Source organism: Gobio gobio (genome assembly GCF_949357685.1).
Source record: "Gobio gobio genome assembly, chromosome: 14".
NCBI classification, from domain to species: domain Eukaryota; kingdom Metazoa; phylum Chordata; class Actinopteri; order Cypriniformes; family Gobionidae; genus Gobio; species Gobio gobio.
The window spans coordinates 44935414-44960865 of record NC_137107.1 but is presented as its reverse complement, the minus strand read 5'-3'; the positions used below and the strand labels follow the sequence as shown (position 1 = coordinate 44960865).

The 25452-nt window shown below is 35.0% G+C and overlaps 2 protein-coding genes across 5 annotated transcripts; both read right to left on the bottom strand.

Moving 5' to 3' along the window:
* Nucleotides 1-583: 583 nt before the first annotated feature.
* Nucleotides 584-14012, bottom strand: st6galnac6 (ST6 (alpha-N-acetyl-neuraminyl-2,3-beta-galactosyl-1,3)-N-acetylgalactosaminide alpha-2,6-sialyltransferase 6). The gene is made up of 6 exons (XM_079834071.1): nt 13907-14012; nt 13195-13259; nt 8880-9077; nt 6783-7192; nt 3258-3365; nt 584-2457 (listed from the first exon to the last, which is right to left on the bottom strand). Exons 2-6 carry the CDS (start codon nt 13216-13218, stop codon nt 2271-2273), a joined length of 927 nt encoding a protein of 308 aa, XP_079690197.1. The 5' UTR covers nt 13219-13259; nt 13907-14012; the 3' UTR covers nt 584-2270.
* A 6307-nt stretch (nt 14013-20319) lies between these two features.
* On the bottom strand, nt 20320-24534 carry st6galnac4 (ST6 (alpha-N-acetyl-neuraminyl-2,3-beta-galactosyl-1,3)-N-acetylgalactosaminide alpha-2,6-sialyltransferase 4). 4 transcript variants are annotated; one of them, XM_079834964.1, is made up of 6 exons: nt 24473-24534; nt 24058-24129; nt 23812-23952; nt 22518-22927; nt 22328-22435; nt 20320-21015 (listed from the first exon to the last, which is right to left on the bottom strand). In XM_079834964.1, exons 2-6 carry the CDS (start codon nt 24067-24069, stop codon nt 20829-20831), a joined length of 858 nt encoding a protein of 285 aa, XP_079691090.1. In that variant the 5' UTR covers nt 24070-24129; nt 24473-24534; the 3' UTR covers nt 20320-20828. The 4 variants fall into 4 exon arrangements, with proteins under 4 accessions (XP_079691090.1, XP_079691092.1, XP_079691091.1 ...); XM_079834966.1 differs by having other exon boundaries at nt 24441-24487; XM_079834965.1 differs by having other exon boundaries at nt 24058-24502.
* Nucleotides 24535-25452: the final 918 nt, after the last annotated feature.

Sequence of the window (25452 nt, the reverse complement as noted above, 5' to 3'; positions counted from 1 at the left end):
AAACAAAAGAAAAATATATTTCACATGAAGCCAAGGTGTTTTGCATTGTGACACAAATACCCTCCAAATTTCATAATTATATCATTCACATTGCAGAAAAATCCCAACAGTGTTATTTTAGTATTATTTATAAACTATTATAGTATTTTGAAATAGCTTTTATTTTTATATTTCCAGTTTCAGGTGTTTTAGTCATTTTGTTATGTGCTTTTGTCAATATGAGTTTATAACTACTGTTTATAACTTAGGACTTCAACTTTTTTTTCCAGTTACTTGCCAAGGTAACTTTTATTTTATTTCGCAGTTGTTGTTTTTTTTAAAGTTTACATTTATCAACATTTTTATTTCAGGTTTATTTCAATTAATGGAAATTATTTTTAATAGTTTAAACACTCATCGCATAATACAGTAATTAAAAAATCACAATATATGGACAAGACAAGTTTATATATATATATATATATAAATTTATCTTGTATATAAATATTTTACACATAAATCTAAAAATTTTCTTAAATGCATACATGAATGTGTGTGTATTTATATATACATCATAATTATACACAGTACACACGCATGTATTATGTAAACACTTTTATTTTGGATGCGATTAATCGATTTCCCAGCACTAGTTTTCTTTTAATCAGCATATATTAAATTCAGTGTAACAATCTATACTTTACATCCGGGGTCCCCAACCTTTTTGAAACTGAGGGCTACTTCTTGGGTACCGATTAATGTGAAGGGCTACCAGTTTGATACACACTTCTGAAAATAACAAATTTGCTCAATTTACCTTTAATTATACGAGTAATTATACTCACAGCGAGTCATTTTATACATTTCATCCCAGCGTGTTAACCTGTTAACTTCATTTTGAATGTTTTTTGTGACATGTTGACAACTGAAGTCATTTTTATCACCTGATATTGTGTCTATTGGGGATTTGTAAAATGTGATGTAAAGGATTTAATAAGAAATGGAAAGTCAAAAATAGAATAAATGTATATGAATATAAGAATGTGAAGTAATTCACATAATCCACTTTATGTAGCCCCCTATCTGTCTTTCTTGTAATTAAGTAGGACAGCGCTCCAGATTCATTAACTAAATGCCTACAGAATACAATTGAAATCAATTTCAGTAATGAGTACTGGGTCATAATGCAAAACATATGAATGCTCCTAGATACTGTAGGCCCGGGTTTCATCGATTTTTCTTTGATTTTGTGGGCGAAAAATGACATTTTTTAATGAAGCTCGCATGTGAACCATAATTTGGCATTGACATTTGGTTCATATGACTTAAGGCCCGTTCACACCAATGACGATAACTATAACAATAACCATAAAGATATAGTTCTAAAAATCATGCTAAATGTATGTATAACGATAACAGCACAGAGAAACAATATCGTTTGAATCATGTTCAAAGCGATTTTTTTTCCAGCTGATGAACGATAAAAACTTTGACAGCCAATCAGAATCCATCCTGCTTTTAAGAGCTTGAGCATTTAAAGCGAAAGCCGACAAAATGCAGCGATAAACAGAACGATATCATCCGCTGATATAGTTATCGTTATAGTTATTGTTCTTGGATATAAAGGCATGAATAACTTTCATTCCAATAGCTCCCCTAATCCCCCCCCCAAAAAAAAAAACACAAAATGTGCTGTTTTTCCTGAAAACTGTGATTTAAAACGACCCTTTACCTGGTTGTTTATAAAGTGTCTTTTTGTAATATTGTTTTGTTTAGGGCTTTTTAAAACCATATAAACTTGTAAAAATATTTATAATAATTTACATAGTGCTTATTTACAAAATAAAACAATCTTGTAAAGTTGTTTCATCTCTCATTTCTATTCTGACATTTTTACATGATTAACATTCAAATATGTTGATTGTACCACGAGATGTAACTGAATCTTTCATTTGGCAACTGACACTCCATTCTCTGAGAAATGAACAAGAGAAGGCGTAGGAGAACTTCATGGCAGTAACATGTAGATGTTTTCGAAAACGTCATGCTCAAGACAATAAATGTTCCATCATCTCCAAAGGAAAACGAAGATCGTCCGCCCTTGGCTTGTTCCTGGATCCTTGAATGGCCTCCATTTTGGCTCAGTTACTAATCCAGATCAAAGAGAAACCAGCAGCCATACTGGATAAGTTTCTGAGCAGGCAATGCATTTGAAATGATGGTAGCCATTTTGGATCAGAAGGTCACCCAGTTACAAAAGCCGCCATCTTGGATGCGTTGTATTTTGTTGCTCACCACGTTGGGTGGGCGTAGCTGATGTTGTACTGCTTGGCCCAGCGTGCGAACACCTGTTTCTCAGTGATGAAGCGATGGTGTGATCCACGGCGCCCCCTCTCGTTCTGCAGGTACGTCACACACTCGTCTGGACCTCTGGGTTTGTAATAGTGATAGGGCATTCGTTTGGGCTGAGGGTGTCTCCTACAGGGAAGACAGGACAGGAAAATGTATTTTATTGATATAAATTTGTATTGTTTTTGCCTTTATAGAGAGCAACAGTGCCTGTCCGCCCACTTTTTCGCAAGCCAATCAGCAACGAGATGAGTCACAACATTACAAACTGATTTGAAGAAAAAAAGAAAATTGGATAAAAAAAGACTGAACTTAACGTCTTTAGTGAGGGAAAGAACTACAATCCCATGAAGCATTGTGAACAGCATAATCAAAAAGGATGGAGAAATTTAAAACCGCTCTTGATTAAAAACAATATATTTTAAGTTTATTCCAAAATGTGCATTTATATGCAAGTATTTTGAGAGTGTAGGAAGACGCAGTGCTTCATGGGAGTGGGTGGCGCTAACGAGATCTTTTTCACTCTGATTGGTGGAATTTTCTCTACAGCATCATGGGTAATGTAGTTTTCACCACAGATTCTGCTGTTAAACACTGTTATTTAAAAAATAAGATGGCTCACGCCTCACAGTAGGGCTGTCTTTAAGGGTTCCTAAGTTATTGTTAAAAATCAATTTACCTATGGAGAAAATGAATGGAGGTTTTTGCTTCCGAAACCCAACTGTTGCACTCTATTGAGATAGGACAGTATAGAGACCTGACAGGAAGTGATGTGGGAGAGAGAGGGGGACAGGGTCGAGAAAGGTCCCCGAACTCGGGTCACCGCCCATGAGGCCATTGGCTCCGACTTGGATGAAAATAATTATTTATCACAATGATACGATGAAATTGATTGTTTACTGTTTCCCAAAGTAAAACTTTCATCTTACCCACAATGGTTTGGCGGCACCATCCCATAAACCTTTATGTTGTCGCACATCTCTATGGCAATCACCATGGTAAACCAGCCTGTGCTTAACCAGGACTGAGACTTTTTTCTGTGAAAACGGGAAACAAGAACAAACACCGAAAATATAGAAGTCAAAACAATGTTCAGCCACAACATAGAACAAATTAAGGCTGGGTGATATTATTATACAACCCCAAATCAGAAAAAGTTGGGACAGTATGGAAAACGCAAAAAAAAAAAAAAAGAAGTGATTTCTAAATTTACCTTCACTTGTATTTCATTGCAGACAAAATGAACACAAAATAGTTCATGTTTTGTCTGGTCAACTTCATGTCATTTGTAAATATGCATCCTTTCCTGTCATTCAGACCTGCAACACATTTCCAAAAAAGTTGGGACAGGAGCAATTTAGGGCTAGTAATGAGGTAAAATGGTTAAATAATGATGTGATTTGAAACAGGTGATTGTAATTATGATTTGGTACAAAAGCAGCATCCAAGAAAGGTCTAATCCTTTAGGAGCAAAGATGGGCCGAGGATCGCCAGTTTGCCAACAAATACGTGGGAAAATTATTGAAATGTTTAAAAACAATGTTCCTCAAAGAAAGATAGGAAGCGATTTGGATATTTCACATTCAACAGTGCATAACATAATTAAAAGATTCAAGGAATCTGGAGGAATTTCAGTGCGTAAAGGACAAGGGCGCAAGCCTAAGCTGAACAACCGTGATCTCCGATCCCTCAGGCGGCACTGCATCAAGAATCGTCATTCATCTATAAGCGATATCACCACATGGGCTCAGGACTACTTTGGCAAACCTTTGTCAAGTACCACAATACGTAGTTACATCCACAAATGCCAGTTAAAACTGTACTGTGCCAAAAGGAAGCCCTATGTTAACAGTGTCCAGAAGCGCCGTCGACTTCTCTGGGCTCGGAGGCATCTGGGATGGACCATCACACAGTGGAAACGTGTACTGTGGTCAGATGAATCAGTATTTCAGGTATTTTTTGGGAGGAATGGACGCCGTGTGCTCCGGACCAAAGAAGAAAAGGATCATCCAGACTGTTACCAGCAACAAGTCCAAAAGCCAGGGTCTGTCATGGTATGGGGTTGTGTCAGTGCCCTTGGCAAAGGTAACTTGCACTTCTGTGAAGGCACCATTAATGCTGAAAAGTACATAGAGATTTTGGAGCATAATATGCTGCCTTCAAGAAGACATCTTTTCCAGGGACGTCCATGCATATTTCAACAAGACAATGCAAAACCACATTCTGCACACATTACAAAGTCCTGGCTGCGGAGGAAGAGGGTACGGGTACTTGACTGGCCTGCCTCAGTCCCGACCTGTCTCCAATAGAGAATGTGTGGCGCATTTTGAAGCGCAAAATGCGACAATGAAGACCCCGTACTGTTGCCCACCTTAAGACTTGTTTGCAGGAAGAATGGGACAAAATTACACCTGAAACACTTCATCACTTGGTGTCTTCAGTCCCTAAACGTCTTTTAAGTGTTGTGAAAAGGAATGGCAACATTACAAAGTGGTAAATGCTTTACTGTCCCAACTTTTTTTGAAATGTGTTGCAGGTCTGAATGACAGGAAAGGATGCATATTTACAAATGACATGAAGTTGACCAGACAAAACATGAAATATTTTGTGTTCATATTGTCTGCAATGAAATACAAGTCAAAGTAAATTAAGAAATCACTTCTTTTTTTTTTATTTGCGTTTTCCATACTGTCCCAACTTTTTCTGATTTGGGGTTGTATTAATGGGTATAATACAATATAGATATTTTTCCAACCATGTTGTAATCTAGCAAGGATATTATCGTTAACTTAAAACCATAAAATAAATTTTTTTTCTGAAACATTACAATTTTATTTCAGCCAGTTTCCAAGGCAACATTTCTCTTTTTTTGTTTAGTTTATGTTGAAGTACTAAAATAACTAAATAAACTCAAAACAAAACCTATATAGAAATATTAAAATAATAATAAAAAATGACCAAAACACACAACAAAATGACTAAAACTTTTAAATGAAAACAGGAAAATGTAAAAATAATATCTCATAAAAAATATGAGCAAAAATTGAAATACTATATCAGTGATACTAAAAATGCAATGTTTTTAATGATTGCTTATTTTCATTTGATTACATTACATTGACATTGTAATGTAATGTAATGTAATGTGACATTACATTGATTACATTTTAAAGTTCTATTAATTCATTTCATTAAGGCCCGTCCAGACCAGAAACGATAACTATAAACATAACTATAACGATAACTATATTAGTACTCACTCAAACGCACAATATGGTTCTGTTTATTATTAGTGCGCTGCCGCTTTAAATGCTCAAGCTCTTTAAATCAGGATGGATTCTGATTGGCTGTCAATGTTTTTCTTATGTTTACATTCATTCTTGAGGTCTAATTAACATGTGGAATGAATTTCCTTCCCAACTAATGTTTTAACATGAATATTGTGATAAAAATGTATTCCCAACATGTATTTTAAGATGAGAAAATATACAAAAATGCTTCCAAAATAAATCCATCCAGCAAAAATATTTTTCAAAATATACAAAAATGCTAATAAAGATGTTAAAATACATTTATATAAAATGTTTTAATTAGTTTACTTGTTTACATGCATACTTTTTGGCTATTTTTACACACATTTTTTTTTTTTATGCAAACAGACAAGGACAATATTTACAAATGAGAAATTAGATGAAAATTACATAGACCAACAAAACATACATTATGGTCAGTACGATTTGGGTATATGTGTGTGTGTGTGTGTGTGTGTGTGTGTGTGTGTGTGTGTGTGTGTGTATTTAAATGTATGTAAATATATGTGTCAATGTATTTAAATATATTTATATTGTCCATATATATATATATATATATATACATATACATATATTTACATACATTTAAATACACACACACACACACACACACACACACACACACACACACACACACACACACACACACACACACACACACACACACACACACATATACCCAAATCGTACTGACCATAATGTATGTTTTGTTGGTCTATGTAATTTTCATCTAATTTCTCATTTGTAAATATTGTCCTTGTCTGTTTGCATAAAAAAAAAAAATGTGTGTAAAAATAGCCAAAAAGTATGCATAAATAAAATTGCATTCACCCAAAATGTATTTTAAGATTATAAAATATACAAAATATATTTCAGAATATACACAAATGCTAATATAGATAAATACATTTTTATCTAAAACAAACAAATTATGTTTATTATGTTTGAGGTCTAATAAACACGTGGAATAAATTTCCTTCCCAATTAATGGTATGAAATTAATTTTGTGATTTCGATATCAAAATATTTGGGGGGAAAAAAACGTTTTGGTCATACAGCCCAGCCCTACAGCAAATATTATGAGTGTGACAGTTGCATTAAAACAATGAAATAAAACATTGAATAAATAAATAAAGTGTTTACCTGTCTCGGCCGGTCTCTTTCTGAAAGAGTGTGTCAAACTTCTGCATTTTGCTTGGCGAGATGACGAAGAACGTCATGTTCCTGTAGGTCAAACTGACTCTCTGGATGAGCCGGTACAGAGTTCCCTTTGCGTCGCGTCCGATTTTTGACGACGGGCCCCAGAATATGATGGCAGGGCTTTCTGAGTGATTGAGGAACTCCGCAGGTTTGCGCACCACCCGGAATACGCTGGAATGAGCCACGACGCGCACACTGGTCCGGTTCCCTACGTCTGATGCGTACCCGGAGGTCGGAGCGTCGTTCATGCGGATGACACACTCCGTACGGTCGATCTCGTCCCCGGCGTGAGTCCCCAACACGTGACTAGAGCTGGTCACTAATGCACAGTGATGGCAGCGCAGGCTCATGCTCTGAAACAACAGTTCAGCAACTCATTTATTCCAGAAAGAATTCGAGTGCAAATTTTTACATCTAGCAAAAAGATATATTTCAAAATATATAAAAAGGCTAATATAGATTATATAAATTGACGTACAAATTTTCAAAATGTACTAATTTCTCATATTTTTTGACAACTTTTTACATATATTTTCAATGTCAATATATTTATATTGTTCATTTATATTGTCCAAACCTTGTTGCATTCACACAAAATGTATTTTAAGATTAGAAAATATACAAAACTGCTACAAAAATTCCATCCAGCAAAAATTATATATTTCAAAACAGAGAAAAATGCTAATATAGAGCTTAAAATATATGTATATAAAAAGTTTCAATAACTTTACTTATATTTACATTTTTAAAATATATTTTCAATGTTACTATATTTATATTGTCCAAAAGATCAAAAATACAAAATTGTATTTTAAGATTAAAAAATCTTTAAAAAAAATTCTAATATACCTAGATGTTAAAATATATTAAAATTATAATTGTACTTAAATTTCCTCATATATTTTTTTATATATTTTCAATTTAAATATATTTATGTTGTGCAAAATATAATATATATATATTGCATTCATCCAAAATGTATTTTAAGATTCACCAAAAAGTAATATAGTTTAAATATATTTATATAAAATTCTTCAATAACTTTACTTATTTATATTTTCTCATATTTCTTTTTTTGTTGCCATTTTTAAATATATTTTCAATGTAAATATATTTATATTGTCCAAATTCTTGTTTTATTACATTTTGCATTCACCCAAAATGCATTTTAATATACACAAAAATGCTTCCAAAAAATTCCATCCTGCAAAAATATTTTTCAAAATATACAAAAATGCTAATATAGATTTAATATAACAATATATTTATATGTTATATATTTATATGTTAACATATATTTAAATAATAAAATGTTTAAATTAGTTTACTTGCTTATATTTACTAACATATTTTTGGCCATTTGTTTTAATAATTGTTTTATGTAAATATATTTACAAATATATGTAAAATATAAAATATATAAAAAATATATAAAATTTTGTCCAAAATATATAAAATATAAATGCATTTTTTATTCACCCAAAATGTATTTTAGGATAAAAAAAAAATGCTTAAAAAATTCCATCTAGCAAAAAATGCTAATATAGATAAATATCTTTATATAGTCGAAATTATGTTTTATTGTTTACATATTGCATTCACCCAAAATGTACTAGAAATGATTAGAAATGCATTTCCTTATATTTTCACAATATTTTGTCATTTGAAGGTTTACGTTTTTAAAGGTTTAAGATATTTAGTTTTTCTATTTCAAAATTTCAGTAGCTACACCATTATTTTCTCAGTGTAGATATACACTCTAAAAAAAGGCTGGGTTTAAAAATAACCCAAGTTGGGTTGAAAATGGACTAACCCAGCATTTGGGTTGATGTTAAATGTTGACGTTGGGCAAATGTTTGCTTAAAACAATCCAATCGCTGGGTTAAAACAACCCAATCACTGGGTTAGTCCATTTTCAACCCAACTTGAGTTATTTTTAACCCAGCAATTTTTAGAGTGTATACTGTCCAGAACGACACACATATAATGTGTCTGCCATATAAACAGGAATTTGATGACTTGTAATAAAAAGTTGATCACCTTGTTGCCGTAAACAGGAAGGTATCCCTCTTTCCCAGCCCATTTCTTGAGGTTGGTGTTTCTGACCTTGTGGTGAAACTCTGTGACCTTAAAGGGGCTGGAAAGATCAGCTGAGCTGTTTGAGCTGTAGAGGATGAGGAGGGTCATGATGAGGAAGACCGTCCCATAAATCATCATCCGCTGCCCCTGCTGCCATTGCTGAGTAAAACAAACACAAACGCTATCACTTCAACTGTATACACACAGTCAAACCAAAATGTATTCAAACACCTTTCACATTATCACAGTTTATTGGCTATAAAATGGTAATAAAATTGGCAGTGGCTATTTGCACTCAATGAAAATAAAATTGTCTTAGTGATAGATGATATTTACACTAAGTGCAAATAGCTGTATATGCTATTTACTAAGTCAAATAGCATACTAATTGAAAATAGTGATATATTCTATTCACACCATGTAAAAGCAGTTCTTTGCAAAATGTGTAAATAGTAATTAGATGCTATTTATACTTTATTTAGACAGATACAGATTTGCACCTCAGTATTATTGTACATTAACAGGATGCAATAATAACAGAGTGTAAATGATTATATTTATTAAAATTAGTAAAAGGATGCCGCCTTAATGGGAAAATAAAAGCCCTCCCTAGACCGACCCCTAACCCTACCCAATAAATGCTTTTATTAAACATTTCATTAGGCACTTTATTTCCAATTTTAGACATTTTCTTCATTTTTATTGAAAGTAAATGCCTTTCCGATGTGATGTTTGATAGGACAAGAGAGAAGAGCGAGCTCTGCAAAATGCGGATTCGAACCCAGGTCGATCACGTTAAAACCTAGAGATCTTTAAAGGTGGGGTAGGTGGTATTTCGAAGTGTCTTAGGCCGAGTTCCTAAACAAACTTATGGCCAATCAGCAGTAAGGGGCGTGTCTACTAATGACAGGGAGAAGAGAGTGCTCAGTGCACGTCATTATTCAAAAGACACGACACACGACGGACATTAGCCGAGCGACGACAGAAAGAGAGAGATGGCAGATAAAAAGCACATGTGGAAGATGTCTGTGGAACAAAAGAAGGCTTACGATCAGCTTTCCAGCGCTGGAGAGAACTGAAGGCCGAGGTTGCTTTATTTCTTCTCGATTGGCGAGTTACATTGGTTTTGTTTTGTATATGCTGGTTTTTGCTTGAATATGCTCGTGTGTCATGTTGACTTGTTTGTCCATTTGCGATCGTATCGTCGTTCACTTCAGCGATGATAAAGACCCATTCATTCCCAAATCCTATAAACCACTGTTTGTTTCAAGCATCAGCTCGCAGTGTATCCAAAAAGTAAGACAAAATATTAGGAATTTATGTTTGTTTCCTTTGGTTCCCCTCGTGATTGATATATCCCTCTAATCTGGTCATAATTGTAATGTGTTGGTTAGTCGGACTGTCGTGCTCGTGCTATCGGGTTGTTCATGAGAACTATGTTTGTGTTTTTGGGATATAAGGGATGACTTTTTCACTGAACATTCGGCCTGGATTACCATAGTAACACACATTGCTTTCACTTATTGATGACATCATACCCTTGGCCGGCTAGCACAGCAGATTCCGCCATAGTCGTTGCCTGGGTTACGTATGTGTGGGGCGGAGCTATTAAAATAGGGGCGTGTTTGTTTTGGTGATTTTAAATCAACATCGGTTACCAGAAATCACTTACTCCACCTTTAAGCCTTACGCTTTATTGACTACACCACTGAAAACGTTGAATTACGCCTGTTATTTTTTTTATCTTGTTTTTCCCAAACAGGCATTGTAATGCTGCGTTCACACCGAATGCGAATAGAGCGTCAGGAGCGAGTGATTTCAATGTTAAGTCAATGGAAAGGCGCGTTGACGCACGTCTAGAGGTCCTGCGGCGTGATAGACGCGTTTTGCGTGGCGCGACGGACGCAATTCCACCTCATTCGCGCGTGCGTCCAGTTCGCGTGAATTTGACGCGAATTGAGCATCTTGCGCGAGTGGTACTTTTTGTGCATTCACGCATTTGAAGCAAATTTGCGTCTGACGCCTGAGTTGATTTTTTTTTTACTTTGCCGTCAATTCGCACCGCGTTAACCAATCAGGAGCCTGCTTGCTGCTGACATGTGGTAAAGTGACGTGATGAGAAACCCTGCATAATTTTAAAATACTACTATTGTGTCACAAAAGGTAGTTTTAAGACTTTTTCAGGTGAGAATGTAGTTGTTTAAAGCTCAAATCTGTGGTTTATTTATAAAGAGAGCGCCTATTTTAAAAAAAATAATCTTGTGTTTTTGGAGTTGTGAGATCCAGGTGATCACCGGGCGCTCAGCGCTCATTAACCCCAGCGAGAGCAGCCTTTCCTCGGCCAGTCCTTCTGACGTTTGCCGCCGGCTCAGATGTCCTGTAGTGGTTCGTCTTGTGTGGATCTAACGGGCGAGCTTTGGTCTCATGAATCTATAATGTGTTGTCTGCCAAATCGTTTTGGCTGAGGGCAAAGAGAAGTTTCATATCTTTATTTTTTAAGGATATTTAAATATACATGCAGTGAAGATAATGTAGGAGTTGCCTGGACCACATTTGTGTGGCTATTAATGCTTAATATATATTTTTAATGAAAAGAGGCAGAGTGGTGTTTTATGACATATTTCTCCTGAAGCGCCTTGAACGTGCGTCTATTTTGCTTCAAATGCTCAATTTATATGCGTGTCCAATTCGCTGTGGATGCGCGAAGGGATTCAAAATGTTCAGGCGTCCAACTAGATGCGGTAGACGCGATTTTGACACTCTATTCGCGTTTGGTGTGAACACAGTATTAGGCAGAGCTAGTGCGAATAGCACTTGCCAACAAGGCACAATATTTACACTTGGTGTGAATAGACACTCCTGTAACGGAACTGCTCTGAGACAGAAGATGAGAATCCAAACGCAGCTTTATTGAAAGGGTAATCCACAATCGTAGTCAAGAGTTCAGGCAAGGTCAAAACACAGGCAGGCAGTCCAAACAAACAAACAAACACAACAAGGCAGGGAACACGGGCAAAAGAGTAATCCAAAAACAGGCAGGCAACCCAAAAACCGACAGACAAGAAACCAGGGAGACCGCTAAACAAGACTTTGCAGTGAATGACAGAGTGAACATGGTATAAATAGGCATGGTAATGAGGTAAATGAGACACAGGTGTAAACAATGAGTGCTGATGAGTCCGGGCAAAGGATTATGGGTAATGTAGTCTTTGATGGTATGGCAATAATCCGGGGTGGAGTGGTAATCACGGGCACTCTCACTGGTGAATCGTGACAACTCCGAATAAAATATGACAAGAAGAACAAATTCATCTTGGTATGTCATATAACTCTAATAGAAAGCTATGTAATGGACTACAATCAACCAATCAGCTGTTAAATTTAAGTACACAATTGGATAATACCAATTTAGGTCAACCAATGACAAAGCAATGCTTCATTTTGTTCAGTCTGTGGTGTAAAAAACACTGAAGCAAAACATGGTCAGGTCAAAGTGTCTGAATAATGTGGATCCCAAATGTTTATCAATTTGACTGGTAGTTGAGGGTAGTTTGGGTACAATGTGTCACAGTTTACTTTATTTTGCTATCCTCACTTACATAAATGAATTATAGTGTCCTGCACCCACTAGTAAAAAATTATATCTGGCGTCTGAATCATTTTTGGTTTGACTGTGTATATATATTGGAATATGTTTTTGAAAGAAGTCTCATTAAGGCTGCTTATATTTTCAATACTGTATTATTACAATTTCAAAAGAACAATTTTATTATATTTTAAAGTGTAAATTATTATTTTCAAAAACTTTTATTTTATTTTTTAAATTGCAATTATTCCAAACTTTTGCCCGGTACACTGTAAAAAAATATTGTTGGTTTAACTTAAAAAAGTAAGTAACCCAGTTGACTTAAATTTGAGTTCATTGAAATTAAAAATTTTAGTTAATACAATGAAGAAAATTGGTTTAATAAATAGAAACTCAAAATATTATTGTATCACATAAATAAATAAAAAATGTTGTGATAAATCATGAAAATAGCACATATATCACAAATAAAACACACAATTACGCAATATGCTTACAAAATCTTTTAATAATATTTGAATAAAGGGTGATGTCGATTCTCAAATGTTCATTGTATTAACTCAAATTTTTAATTTCAATGAACTCAAAATTTTAAGGCAACCAGGTAACTTACTTTTTAAATATTTTAGTTTTTACAGTGTAGTGTATATTATTGTAAAATATATTTTTATGGGTTTTTCTTCTACTCACTTTATCTACAATCTGCAGTGTCATTCTCCTGCTTCCCTTCTTCTAGCTTTCAGCAGTTCTCATGCCTAGAGAGAGAGAGAAACATGATCCGTTTTCTACATGTACAACATGTGTGTAACAATATACCAATTTGATTAAAAAATATATTCAAAAATAACATGCAGTGCTGATGCAGAGGCCCATTTCCCATAAGGGTGTTTGATTGACACAAGCCATGGTGATTTATTGAAACAGGAACCAAATGCAAATAAAACAGCTTGTCCAGACTATTTATTATTTAAACACCCATTCAATTATAGGAACCTGACACCTTTAAACCCCGTCATTTAAATATGGATAAAATTATAATGGGAAGAGATGAGCAAAAATCCAATGTTTTGGTCGGAACAGCATAAAGCAACAAATATTTTAAAATCTATTATACCTCCAGGGCCTCTGTAACTTAAACCTGTAATGGCCATTCACCAGAAATAAACACATATGTGTACAGAATGACAGTATTGTCAAACAAAATGATATTCATGCATGCATTGATGAGAACACACATCTTCATCATCATAATAATGCCGTGTGTGTCCGCCGGTGATGCTGGTGCGCGCGAGCTCATGCCCGCCTGGTTAACGCGTCTGATCTGCAGAATAAACCGATTGACGGCTCGTCACATCTTTGAGCTCTTAGACAATGAACGATGGCGGTTGAACGCGGTTCTTACCGATGCGTCTTGGTTTTATTCTGGATGTTGTTGTCTCCGCGCAGCATCATCATCACCATCAGCCCTTCCGCTGGCCCATAATATTCTCCGGCGAAGGATCATGTGCGCATGCGCCGCAGACCGAGTTTACAGTCCTGAAGACGCGACGCGCCAGACGCTCATAACGTCAGCGCCAAATCGACCAATCAAAACAGTCCCACACGCTCGCTCTTTGTTGAATGATGGATGACCTCTTTACCCCGTTTTCTACTGTGTTTTCCCATATTTTGTGAAAAAAAAAAATTATATTTATATATTATAGTAAATTATATTAAGAATGTACATATAAAATACTACGTGACAGGCTATACTATTACTATTAATGTCTTGGACATAAAAAAACCCAACAACAATTAATACATAAAAACAAAACAGACCACATACACTTTAGATCACGATTCTTAGTTTAATAACTGCAAATGTAAATGTCAGATATATATCAAGTCTGATTCCTCACAGATGACTTCAGCTGAATCACACACAAATAGCTGGAACCACAGTGTGTAAGAAGAATCCCTTGAATTTAAAAACACACTTTTTTGAGAACAAATTGATTATTTTTTAAACACAAGTCATTTTATAATGTCCACTGGAAGCACATAACTCATATTAGGCAGAGTATACATAGCAGAAAAAAGATGACGCAACATAAAAAAATACACATTATAAGACCTCTGTTATATATTCACACAGTTACATTCTCTCTGGTTAATAGATAAACAGTGTTAAGACAGTCTTCAGAGAACACATGCAAATATTAGAATATTGAAAATAGTACCATATGGATCCAGTAACATTTTGCAGCTTTCATCTTGAACTAAATACAAAAATAAACGTATATAATCATAAAAAGCATGGTAACTTTTTCTTTCAGCTTTACTGAAAATCCTCACATAAAAATAGAGATGAACACTCTTGGGTTAGGTTGTGATTGTGGCAAATGATAAAATAGTGGAAATAATTTGCAGACAGTATTTATGCACAGATATGAACATACATGTACATACAGTCACCATAAGAGCTGATGTTCGTTACATTTGCATTTTAGTGGCTAAACAAGCACATTCTCTATAATACACTCTAAACACACACACACACGCATAATAATAAACATAAAAATGTGCAATGAAAGCAAACGTTGAAATGAAAGCACAGTTTTTTTTAAATTTTTATATGTAAATACTTTTGGGTCATTCAACCAGAGGTTCTCGGCTAATTTTTTTTATTTTGATCATTTATTTTCTGGTGAAAGACATACATTATATTACATGCCAAAATATTAAATGTCAAGGATGAATATTGACTTACCCGATGTTTTGTAGAGGGGGGGTCAAAATGACAGTTTTCACCTGAAATTTGGAGCCAGATTACAGTAGTGTAAAAATGACTTTAGAAAGATGGCAGCATCATTATTTTATTTTTACACAGAGATTGGTAGGTCTATCAGTAAACTCTGTTGACTTGAGCAATCTTTGTTGCATTATATGCAGTCGGTGACCGTTCAAAAATGGGAAAATAGCAGTTCTTGTGTTTTTTGTCTCAAGTTTGAATGCCTGTAACTTAAGGAGCATTAAAGATCTCTTAATGTGCTTTTAGATGTTGGTTTTTAACAAACTTTTCTTTTGTTATCTTCATTTTTAAGGCCCTATATGGTTTAATTCAAGAGATATTGTTATCTCAACATGGCTCTATGAGTATTGTTGCACTTTTTCAGGGGTCAAAAACCAAACATGGGTCACTTTGCATACAGCTGATACTTTTTTCTTTTAAAGAGGAATGTCTAGATTGAACATATTGTTTTGAAACCGGTCCATAAATATAATTTTGGTAACACTTTACATTAAGGTTCCCTTTGTAAAGCGTTTATAAAGGTGTTTGTTAATGACTAATAACTCATTTACAAATGTATTACAGATCGTTAATAAGCAGTTATAACTGCATGAATAAAAAGAGTGACTAACGCAATGCCTGCCAAATAGTGAGCCATTTAACTCACATGTTATAAATGCTTAATAAATGTATTTATTCACACTTATTTAACTCAATACCAGATTCCTGATCATGATGCAGCAAAAAATAGACTATCATAGTAAGACTGAAGTGTTGTATTTGTGGTTCTCATTACTCTATCCTCTACTTTTCTTAAAATGTTCCTTACCAGAGGTTACTGTCTTACCCATGATATTCCACAAAAAGCTCATGATGCCTATCCACAGCAATGTATAAAGCGTATTTCTTGTTTATCAAGATGAAATTATCAAACTGTATTTTGAAAAAAAAAACAACAACAAAAAACAAGAGTACAACGATAACTTGATGTCGATGAGATATGTGAAAGTGAACCTTAATGTAAAGTGGAAACCTTCACTTCAGGAATCAGGAATCTGGTATTGAGTTAAATAAGTGTGAATAAATACATTTATTAAGCATTTATAACATGCAAGTTAAAAATGGCTCACTATTTGGCAGGCATTGCATTAGTCACTCTTTTTATTCATGCAGTTATAACTGCTTATTAATGATTTACAATGCATTTATAAATGAGTTATTAGTCATTAACAAACACCTTTATAAACCCATCACAAAGGGAACCTTAATGTAAAGTGTTACCATTATGTTTCCAAAGTTTGCGCGCCTGTCACTCAAGAAGTATTAAAGATCTCTCAATATCCTTTTACATTTACAACTTATTCTTGGAGCCATACTGACATCCCAATATCTCAATATGTTATAGGAATTAAACCATATAGGGATTTCAAAATGAAGATACCAAAAGAAAACCAGAATCTAAAAGGATATTAAGAGATCTTTAATACTTCTTGAGTTACAGGCATGCAAACTAGCATTTTTTTGCGTTTTTGAACGGTCACCGTTGGCATATAATGCAACAAAGATTGCTCAAGTCAACAGAGTTTACTGATAGACCTACCAATCTCTGTGTAAAAATAAAATAATGATTCTGCCATCTTTCTAAAGTCATTTTTCTGTAAAAATCTGTCATTTTGACCCCTCTCGACAAAATAGTTGATTACTCAGTCAATATACATCCGTCACATTTAATATTTTGGCTTTCATCACAATTTATGTTTGTCTTTCTTCAGAAAAAAATATTAACAAAATCAAAAATGTGAGCTGGGGAAGTTTCTGAAATTTGACGCAGAATCACCCTTTCGTTGAGGAGATGAGAATGCGTGCTTAAAAACATTGTTTTGCTCAGAAATGTTAGAAATCACAGTGTTGATAATAAAAATATTGATGCTAGTGTTGTACAAGATTCCTACCAATAAATGGATGATAATAACACTTTTATAAATTACTGGCATAAAGGATTTAGTTATCTTAAAGTACTGCTAACTGAGCTTCAGTTTACAGCAGACCAGTCGTCTACAGTACTAGATCAATGCATGGATTCAGACATGGCCTAAAATGAGCACGGTGTAAATCACCAGTTTGCCGGTCAAATTTGTATGGATTCTAACAATACAAAATTGTGAGAACATGAACAAAATGTGAACGATGCTCAGGACAGTTGACAGGCCAGCGCGTCATCGTCAAAAAAGTTTGAGCCTTACCAATTTAAATATTCTAGTGCAAGAAGACTTGCAAGCTGTGTGGCAAGTTTTCTCTGCGCAAACATCTGAAGCACGCGTCCAGAAATCAGTGTGCGAATACTAAACTGAGCTCTCTTTCACGTCTTCTTGTGCTTGAACAGACATATTCAAACAAAATGATGTCAAAATGCCTGTCTTGGCAAATATCCATAGTCATTTCTATCACAGCTGAGAAAGAAAATGCATGTGTAACAGTATATTGGATCCGTGCAGCTCAAAGTGACAGCAGCCTAATTTCCCTGCTGCTGTCTGTTTTAAATGTTAATCAAACAACAAAAGACAAAGAACAATCACTCCTTGCTCTTGACTGCACAGACTTTTGTAACTTTAATAAGGATTAATCTATGTTTCATGGCTAGTAAAGTAGTCACCAGTCATTGGCAAAAAGGTAGTTTCAGGCCCTAGATTCAGACATGAGTCTGTATTTATGATCATCGCTATGCATAAACAGTCAAACTCTCGTGTCACTTGAGAGAAAGACAATTCGATTATTTATGTTTGACAGAAGAGGTATTAGTAAACCAGAGATCAGACCAACATACAAAAGGCAAACAATCTGACAATCAATTTTTGAGACTCTCAATCATATGATAAAACACTATTGAAAGTCAAAAGGCTTATTATGAAAACTATGCAAAATGAAGTGTAAAGCCCTATTCGAATGGAAATCGTTTCTCATGAGGTCGTAAGGTATTTTCAACATTTTCAGTGGCTAGTCAGTGATTTTATTGCCGTCCGAATCCAGAATGTCGGCCGAATTACCAACTGATTTTTGACAAACACCAAGGTCGTGTGGTAATGTGATCAATTAAAAATTCACAGTTTAAATCCTTTTTTACCGCTGTCGAGCACTGTGCGATAACGGTTGTGCTTCCCTGTCATTTTAAAGATGTACACTTTTATTAAATGCTGGGAAGTATTTACAAGAACAATATTTCATCACCGCTCAAAAGAGTAAGAGAAGATAAGAACGTTTAACTTTTGAAATGGCAGCAACTATATACAGTAAAAAAAATAAACCAAGCAGCTTTATGTTTACCTCATGTAAATAAGAGGCTGTATTAACTTATTTCCACTCATTTCCACATTTTTAAAATGACATCCATCAATGTGAGATAAAATAGAAAACAATTTTAACTCTAGAGCGTCTGTCTTCCTATTATCAAACAGCAGATTTAACTATCAAATTCAATAAATAGAATTTTCCTATTATTAAAATAAATATGAATTAATTCTTATTAATCCAAGCATATGACATTTTATTTAGCCTACAGCTGTGGGATTAAATTCCCGCCGAAAGTATTGCGGTCATGGATCAAAAAATAATTAAAAACACATGTTAAAGAGGTGATGAATTGAGAAATCAACTTTCCCTTGAGCCTTTGATATATAAAAGTTAATCGTGATATAAAAATATCCTGTAAGTTTCAGAGCTGAAAACGTCCTTGTTAGTCAAAGAAAAGCTTTTATAGACACCAGGCCCAGAAAACGAGAGATCTCAGAATATGTCGACCACTGACGTCATAGGATGCAGAAGCACCACCTCAAGCCCAACCACCGACTCGTGGAGCTAAACAGGTCGCGCTACCGAGCAATAAACATGCCGGTTCCAGCTCACTTGCGTAAGACATTACGCGTTTGTTCGCTTCATTTCACCGCAGAATCGATTGTAAACAAGATACAGGTCGAGACTGGATTTGCAGACATATTGAGATTAAAACACAATGCTGTGCCTTCTATATTGGATCCGACAGGAACGGTGCAACACACTTTTGTGAGTAAAAGTTTTTTTTGTTAGTATTACATTGTTACAGATCGTTTGAAATCTATTGATTACATACCTTAGCACGCGGTCGCAGGCTGGAGGTGTTATTGGTTCATTCGTGATCAGACTCGGACTTGTAACGTTATGGGTCAGGGCTCGGACTTGACTTTTTTTAAAAAGCCCAACGTCCCGGGGTTATGTGTTTTTTAGACAGGCTACCAAAACGTATCACCGGCCTGCCTACGGGCTATCTTAAATAGTGAAATAACATTCCTTTCTTGCACGCGCGCACGTGTGTGTGTATGTGTACGGTTATATTCACTGATCGGGCGAGCCAAGTAATAAAAAAATAACATTCCAATCAATCGCGGGTGGATGAGAGATGAATCATTGTGTTTGTTTGATAAAGGCATTTCGCGAGTCCTGTGAGCGTTTCTCCAGACGCTTTAAAAACAATCCCCACATGTACTGAGGAGAGCTGAAGCTCATTAAATATGCAAATCTTATCCAATCCTAGCCGTGGGCATTTACTTCCAAGTCTTCAGTGCGGCACGCCCATCAAAACTGACCGTTTCTTCAGAGCACCTCAAAACCAAGGCAGAAAATAGCCTATTACTTATTCATTATGATGTTTCTGAATGTAAAAACCACGCGAACGTCATAAGTTGACCTCAGGGATAAAAAAATAATATTTTTATATTTTAGCATTTAAAAAAATGAGCATGAATCAAAACTTTAAACATTAAAAATTATTTTGCACAAATCTTAAACTTATGTTTATGTGTTCTTAAGAGTTACCCGTGAAACTTGAACTGTAACATTTGGAAAATCAAGAGCAGAAATACAAAAGAGTCAAATGTGAGCAGAAAATGTACAAAGTAATAAAAACAAGGAAAACTACTTTTAAGGACACATAAACATAAGTTTAAGATTTGTGCAATATCATTTTTAATCTGCTTAAAGTTTTGATTCATGCTTGTAATTTTTTTTTTTTTTTTTTCACGCCTATTTTAATTTGATCATTGACCACGTTTTTGCTATTCTGATCATTTTGCATTATTTTCTTCAGTTTGGGCAATATATTTTTTACGTGTTTTAAAATGTTTGATTCACACTTATTATTTTTTGATCCGTGACCGCAATACTTTCGGCAAGAATTTAATCCCATACAGCAGACAATCATGCGACTAACCACGTTATCGCGCGTTCCCGGGTTCGTAGGATCACAAAACTCGCTCCTCCACAGAGAATAAATCGTACCGTAGGCCTACCATACAAATTTATTTTACAGACGTCCACGTGAGAAACCATTACTGTCTGAATTGGGCTTAAGACAGAATAAATAAAATCGCACCATATAAAACAAAGCATCATGATTTAAAAGCCAAGCTGATTTACACACTAAAGGCACCACAGTGGTTTCTGATATGAGCATAAACTTACATTGTGAGGAGAAATGTTTGCCTGACTTAACGTACACCTTTACACAAAGCCAGACTCGATGTTACTATGGTGACCAGGGTGGGTAAACAAACCGTAGTTTCCCCTGAGACGCCCAGCGGCTGTAAATGAGTTTCTCCGTGATGAAGCGATGGCCGCCCTTCTTTGCGTGTTCATGAGCGCGGTACATCCTGCACTCGTCCAGACGGGACGGCTCGTAGTAGTGGTACGGCACGGACGAGTGGTTGGCGAGACTATAATCAAGCCAAAGCAGAGAACTCAGTGGACTGCATTATGATGAGAAATACCTTTTATTTATTTATTTTTAAAATAACCTGCAAGAATGCAGGAAAGCTTAGATATTTTGTTGACATTCATTGTCCTATTCAAGCCCACAGGATGTGAATTGGAACTTTGTGACAAAATATGCATAAATACACTGGCAGACAAAAGTTATGAATAATTACAATTTGTTAATGTTTTGAAAGAAATATCTTAAAGGTGCAGTGTGTATTTATGAGGATCTATTGACAGAAATGCAATATAATATACATAACTATGTAACTACCTTATATAATGTATAGTTATATAATTAGCCATTTCTATCTACATACATGTCGCCATATAAAACATATAAATACACAAGGGTAAATTCTACTGTACATAAATTCTGTAAAAAGTTTTCTGTACAGGTGAGGAAGTTGTTTGTGAAAAAATACATAATGAATTACATTAATTTAATCTAATCATTAGGATATTAATTCAAAATAATTGTGCCTATAATATATGTACACATCATAATTCGATTAATATTCACTATCGATTCTATCGATATTCTATCAATTACATAGCATATTGAGCTGTACATAATTAATTACAATAATTTAGTAATTATCATTATAAAAACATATAAATACACACATAAGTGTAAATTCTACTGTACATTAATTCTGTAAAATGTTTTCTGTACGGGTGAGGAAAATAACTGAATAATTATCAAGTTTAAGTTTAAATAATTGTGCATCTATATATATATATATATATATATATATATATATATATATATATATATATATATATATATATATATATATATATATATATATATATATATATATATATATATATATATATATATCTATATCATAATTTAATTTATATTCACTATAAATCTATTGATTATATAATATATTGAGCTTTAAATACACAAGTGTAAAAACTGTAAACAAGTCCAGTAATCCTGAAATTGGTTTCTGTACAGGTGAGATGCAACTGTATATACATAAATGACGGTAACACTCTATGGGTGATGTAGTTAGTTGCATGTTACTATATGTACTTACTATAGTAATAACAGTAAATTATGCATAATTAAAGTAACTAACCCTAAACCATACCCTAACTCTAACTGTAACTATATAGTAAAAACATGTTAATATTACTCAGTAAGTACAATGTAACTACATCACCTGAAAATAAAATGTAACCATAATTACTCTACCTTTTGATGTTTTATTTTAATTGTGTTGATTTTCCTAAAAATGAAACTCAAACAACTGAACTCACCTGCAGTAAGAGCCGTCAATCATTCCATAAACCAGAACACTGTCACACACCTCGAGAGCCAAAATCATGGTAAAAAACCCTGTACTGAGAAAAGCCCCTGATTTCATCCTGAGAGAGACAAAGAGATCACGCCATTTAATAAAATGATAATCCAAAACTCTTTTACATGATATAATAGAGAAAAAATTACCTGTTTTTGCCTGTTTCGTTTTGAAACACGCCGTCACAGTACTGAACCTTTTCTCTGGTGACGGTGTAGATGTGTGTGTGTGGATACTTCTTGGCCAGCATCACTAGTGCATTAAAGGTTTTCCCCTTTCCATCCTGCCTCATGTTTTTCTCAGGGCCCCAGATGATGTATCTAGTTTCTGCCTCTCGCCTGAAGAAATACCCCTGCTGGCGCAGCAGGTGTGGCACGCTGGTGTGGGAGACGACGCGCAGGCTGGTCCTGTTCCCCACATCAGCCACGTATCCCACGGTGGGCGCTGCGTTCATCCGGATCACACAGTCCTGCTGGTCGATCTCTTGACCCCGTCCACCGCCCAGCATCTGCCCGGAACTGGACACCACGGCACAGCGGCCGCAGCGGAAGTCCAGCAACTGAAGTCAGAAAAATACATTATACACTCTCAGAAAAAAAGTACAAAAGAATAAGCAATATTGGGTTCTCACATTTATAGATGTGGTATATCTCGAATTGTCCACTGCACGCATTCACGGTGCAAGAGAGGACACCATCAGACTCTGGGCTCAAACTTTGGAGAAGCTCAAAGGTCTACTGATTTGAATTAAGGAGATTCCCCCACACCCCACACACACTCTGGTTTTATTGCTTTTTTTGTTGTTGTTTGTTTTACTTGTTCTTTTCTTTATACTTCATTATTACTTTTATGTTTACAGTTGTATTTATGGTTCCTTGTTTTGGTTATAATTGCCTCTTCTCTAACTGTCGTAGACTTCTTTCAGCACTGTTTTACTGGTTTGAATGTCAAGATTTTTGTATGGATATCTTTCTTTTACATCATTTGTAGTACATGTATAGTCTTGCATATATTCTGAAGCAAATATTTGTCTCAAATAATTTTTTCTGTATCTGTAATTTACACTTCAGTGTAACTGACCAGTTTTAATTATTAATTTGTATTATATTTTATATATATTTTAATTATTATATATTTTTTATTCTTTTATTTTATTTTTTAATGTTATTTTGATTTTACTTACTGTTGTAATGGCTGAATGTTTGTCTTCGTCATTTTGTGTGTAAAAGATAACAAAACAACAATATTTTTTTTTTAAAAAGGTACTTTTTAGGTACTAATATGTACTTTTAAGGTACTGATATGCACCTTTTAGGTACCTTTTGAAAAGGTACCGCCCCAGTGATAGATTTTGTACCTTTTTTTCTGAGAGTGTATGAACAAAAGCATGTGTATAGTTTTAAATTGAATTGTATAACGGCTCAAAGGTGGAATACAACTTACATATGAACTTGAGCGAGTGTTGGGATGAACCCTCGTGTAACCACGGACACCTGTTTTCATGGCAAGCCCAGTCCTCATCACATGACTGTACCATAGCAGCAGACACACCGAGAGGAGGAGGAGGCAGATCCAATGAAACCTCTGGGGATGAAGGGCGAGAGACAGCTTCATTCACAGTCAATAATAAACTGATACATTTTTTTCTGATACATTTCCCAGTCATCCTATGAGATATGAAAGCAATACCAGGGATTTCATATCCTATTGAGGCTGAAGCTCCAACCCAGGTGCTCAACTGGGGAGGAAACACTCATTTTCCTAGGAAAATATGGAAGAAAAGTACTCTAATTCAATCAATCATTCAATAAATGACAGTATGCAATAAAATACACAACCACATACGATATATGTGTGTGTGTGTGCTCAGTACCGTACTAACTTTATGTGATCAATAACCTTTTATTAATATCTACTGTAAGAAACCTACTAACATCATTAACTTTTATCACAGCGAAACGGCAATAAATAAACACATCAGTAATCACATACAGCCCTATTTTATAATGATTTTGTGTGCCTTAAATGTAATCGGTAATCAAATAGAGAGAATGAAAACAATAGATAACCACATTAAGATTAGCTGTAAGATTAGCCTTCTCACGTTTTTCCTTGGCACGCTGATATTTACGTCCCGACAGCGAAACGCTGCTGCAACTTTAGTTCCGCTTCTAAGTGTGTGTGATAATAATAATAAATACATAAACTAGATGAGTAAAGTTCGTTGACAAAATTTCAGTTGGTTTGAAAAAAGCAAACCAGAATGTTTGAAGTAGTTTTAAATGCTTGAAGTTTATCCCCTTAGCTGTCACCCCCCGTTTTTGAGAATAGACGTGAAAAAAGAAAATCCAAACCTAAAGGGATAGTTCACCCAAAAATGAAAATTAGCCCATGATTTACTCACCCACAAGTCAGCCTAGGTGTATATGAAATTCTTCTTTTAGACAAATACTTTGCCTTTTAGAGAAATAAAAATCGGAGTTATATTAAAAAATCTTGGCTAATTCAAGCTTTATAATGGCAGTGACTTGTTGCATCGTTTTTGAAGTCCATAAAAGTGCATCTATCCATCATATAACTTCTCCACACGGCTCCGGGGGGTTAATAAAGGCCTTATGAAGCAAAGCGATGCATTTGTGTAAGAAAAATATCCATATTTAAAACTTTATAAAGTAAATTATCTAGCTTCCGGCCGATCGCCTTCCGTATTCAATTTACAGAAAAAGTGTAGCGCCTCTCGCAGTTCAAAATGCTTACGCTATGTCTGACGAGCGTAACTGGTGTGCAATGTCATCAGACACATTTTGGCCGTATACTTATCAATGTCCCTGTCCCAAATGGCACCCTAAACCCTCATGGTCTTCCTCTGAGTCCGCACTTTCACGAAGTAATGCCGCTTTGACTGCCGGGAAGACTACCAGTGCAGGCTCAGCAGAGTGTGCATCGAGGGCGCATATCGACCGCAAAGGGGGTGCTCACAAGCTCCCTTCTGAGACCTAAAATGACAAATGGGACACCCTGCGGTCTCTTGGACTTAACGGACACACGCACGCAGCGGCCATTGTAAGTCCACAAGACCGAAAG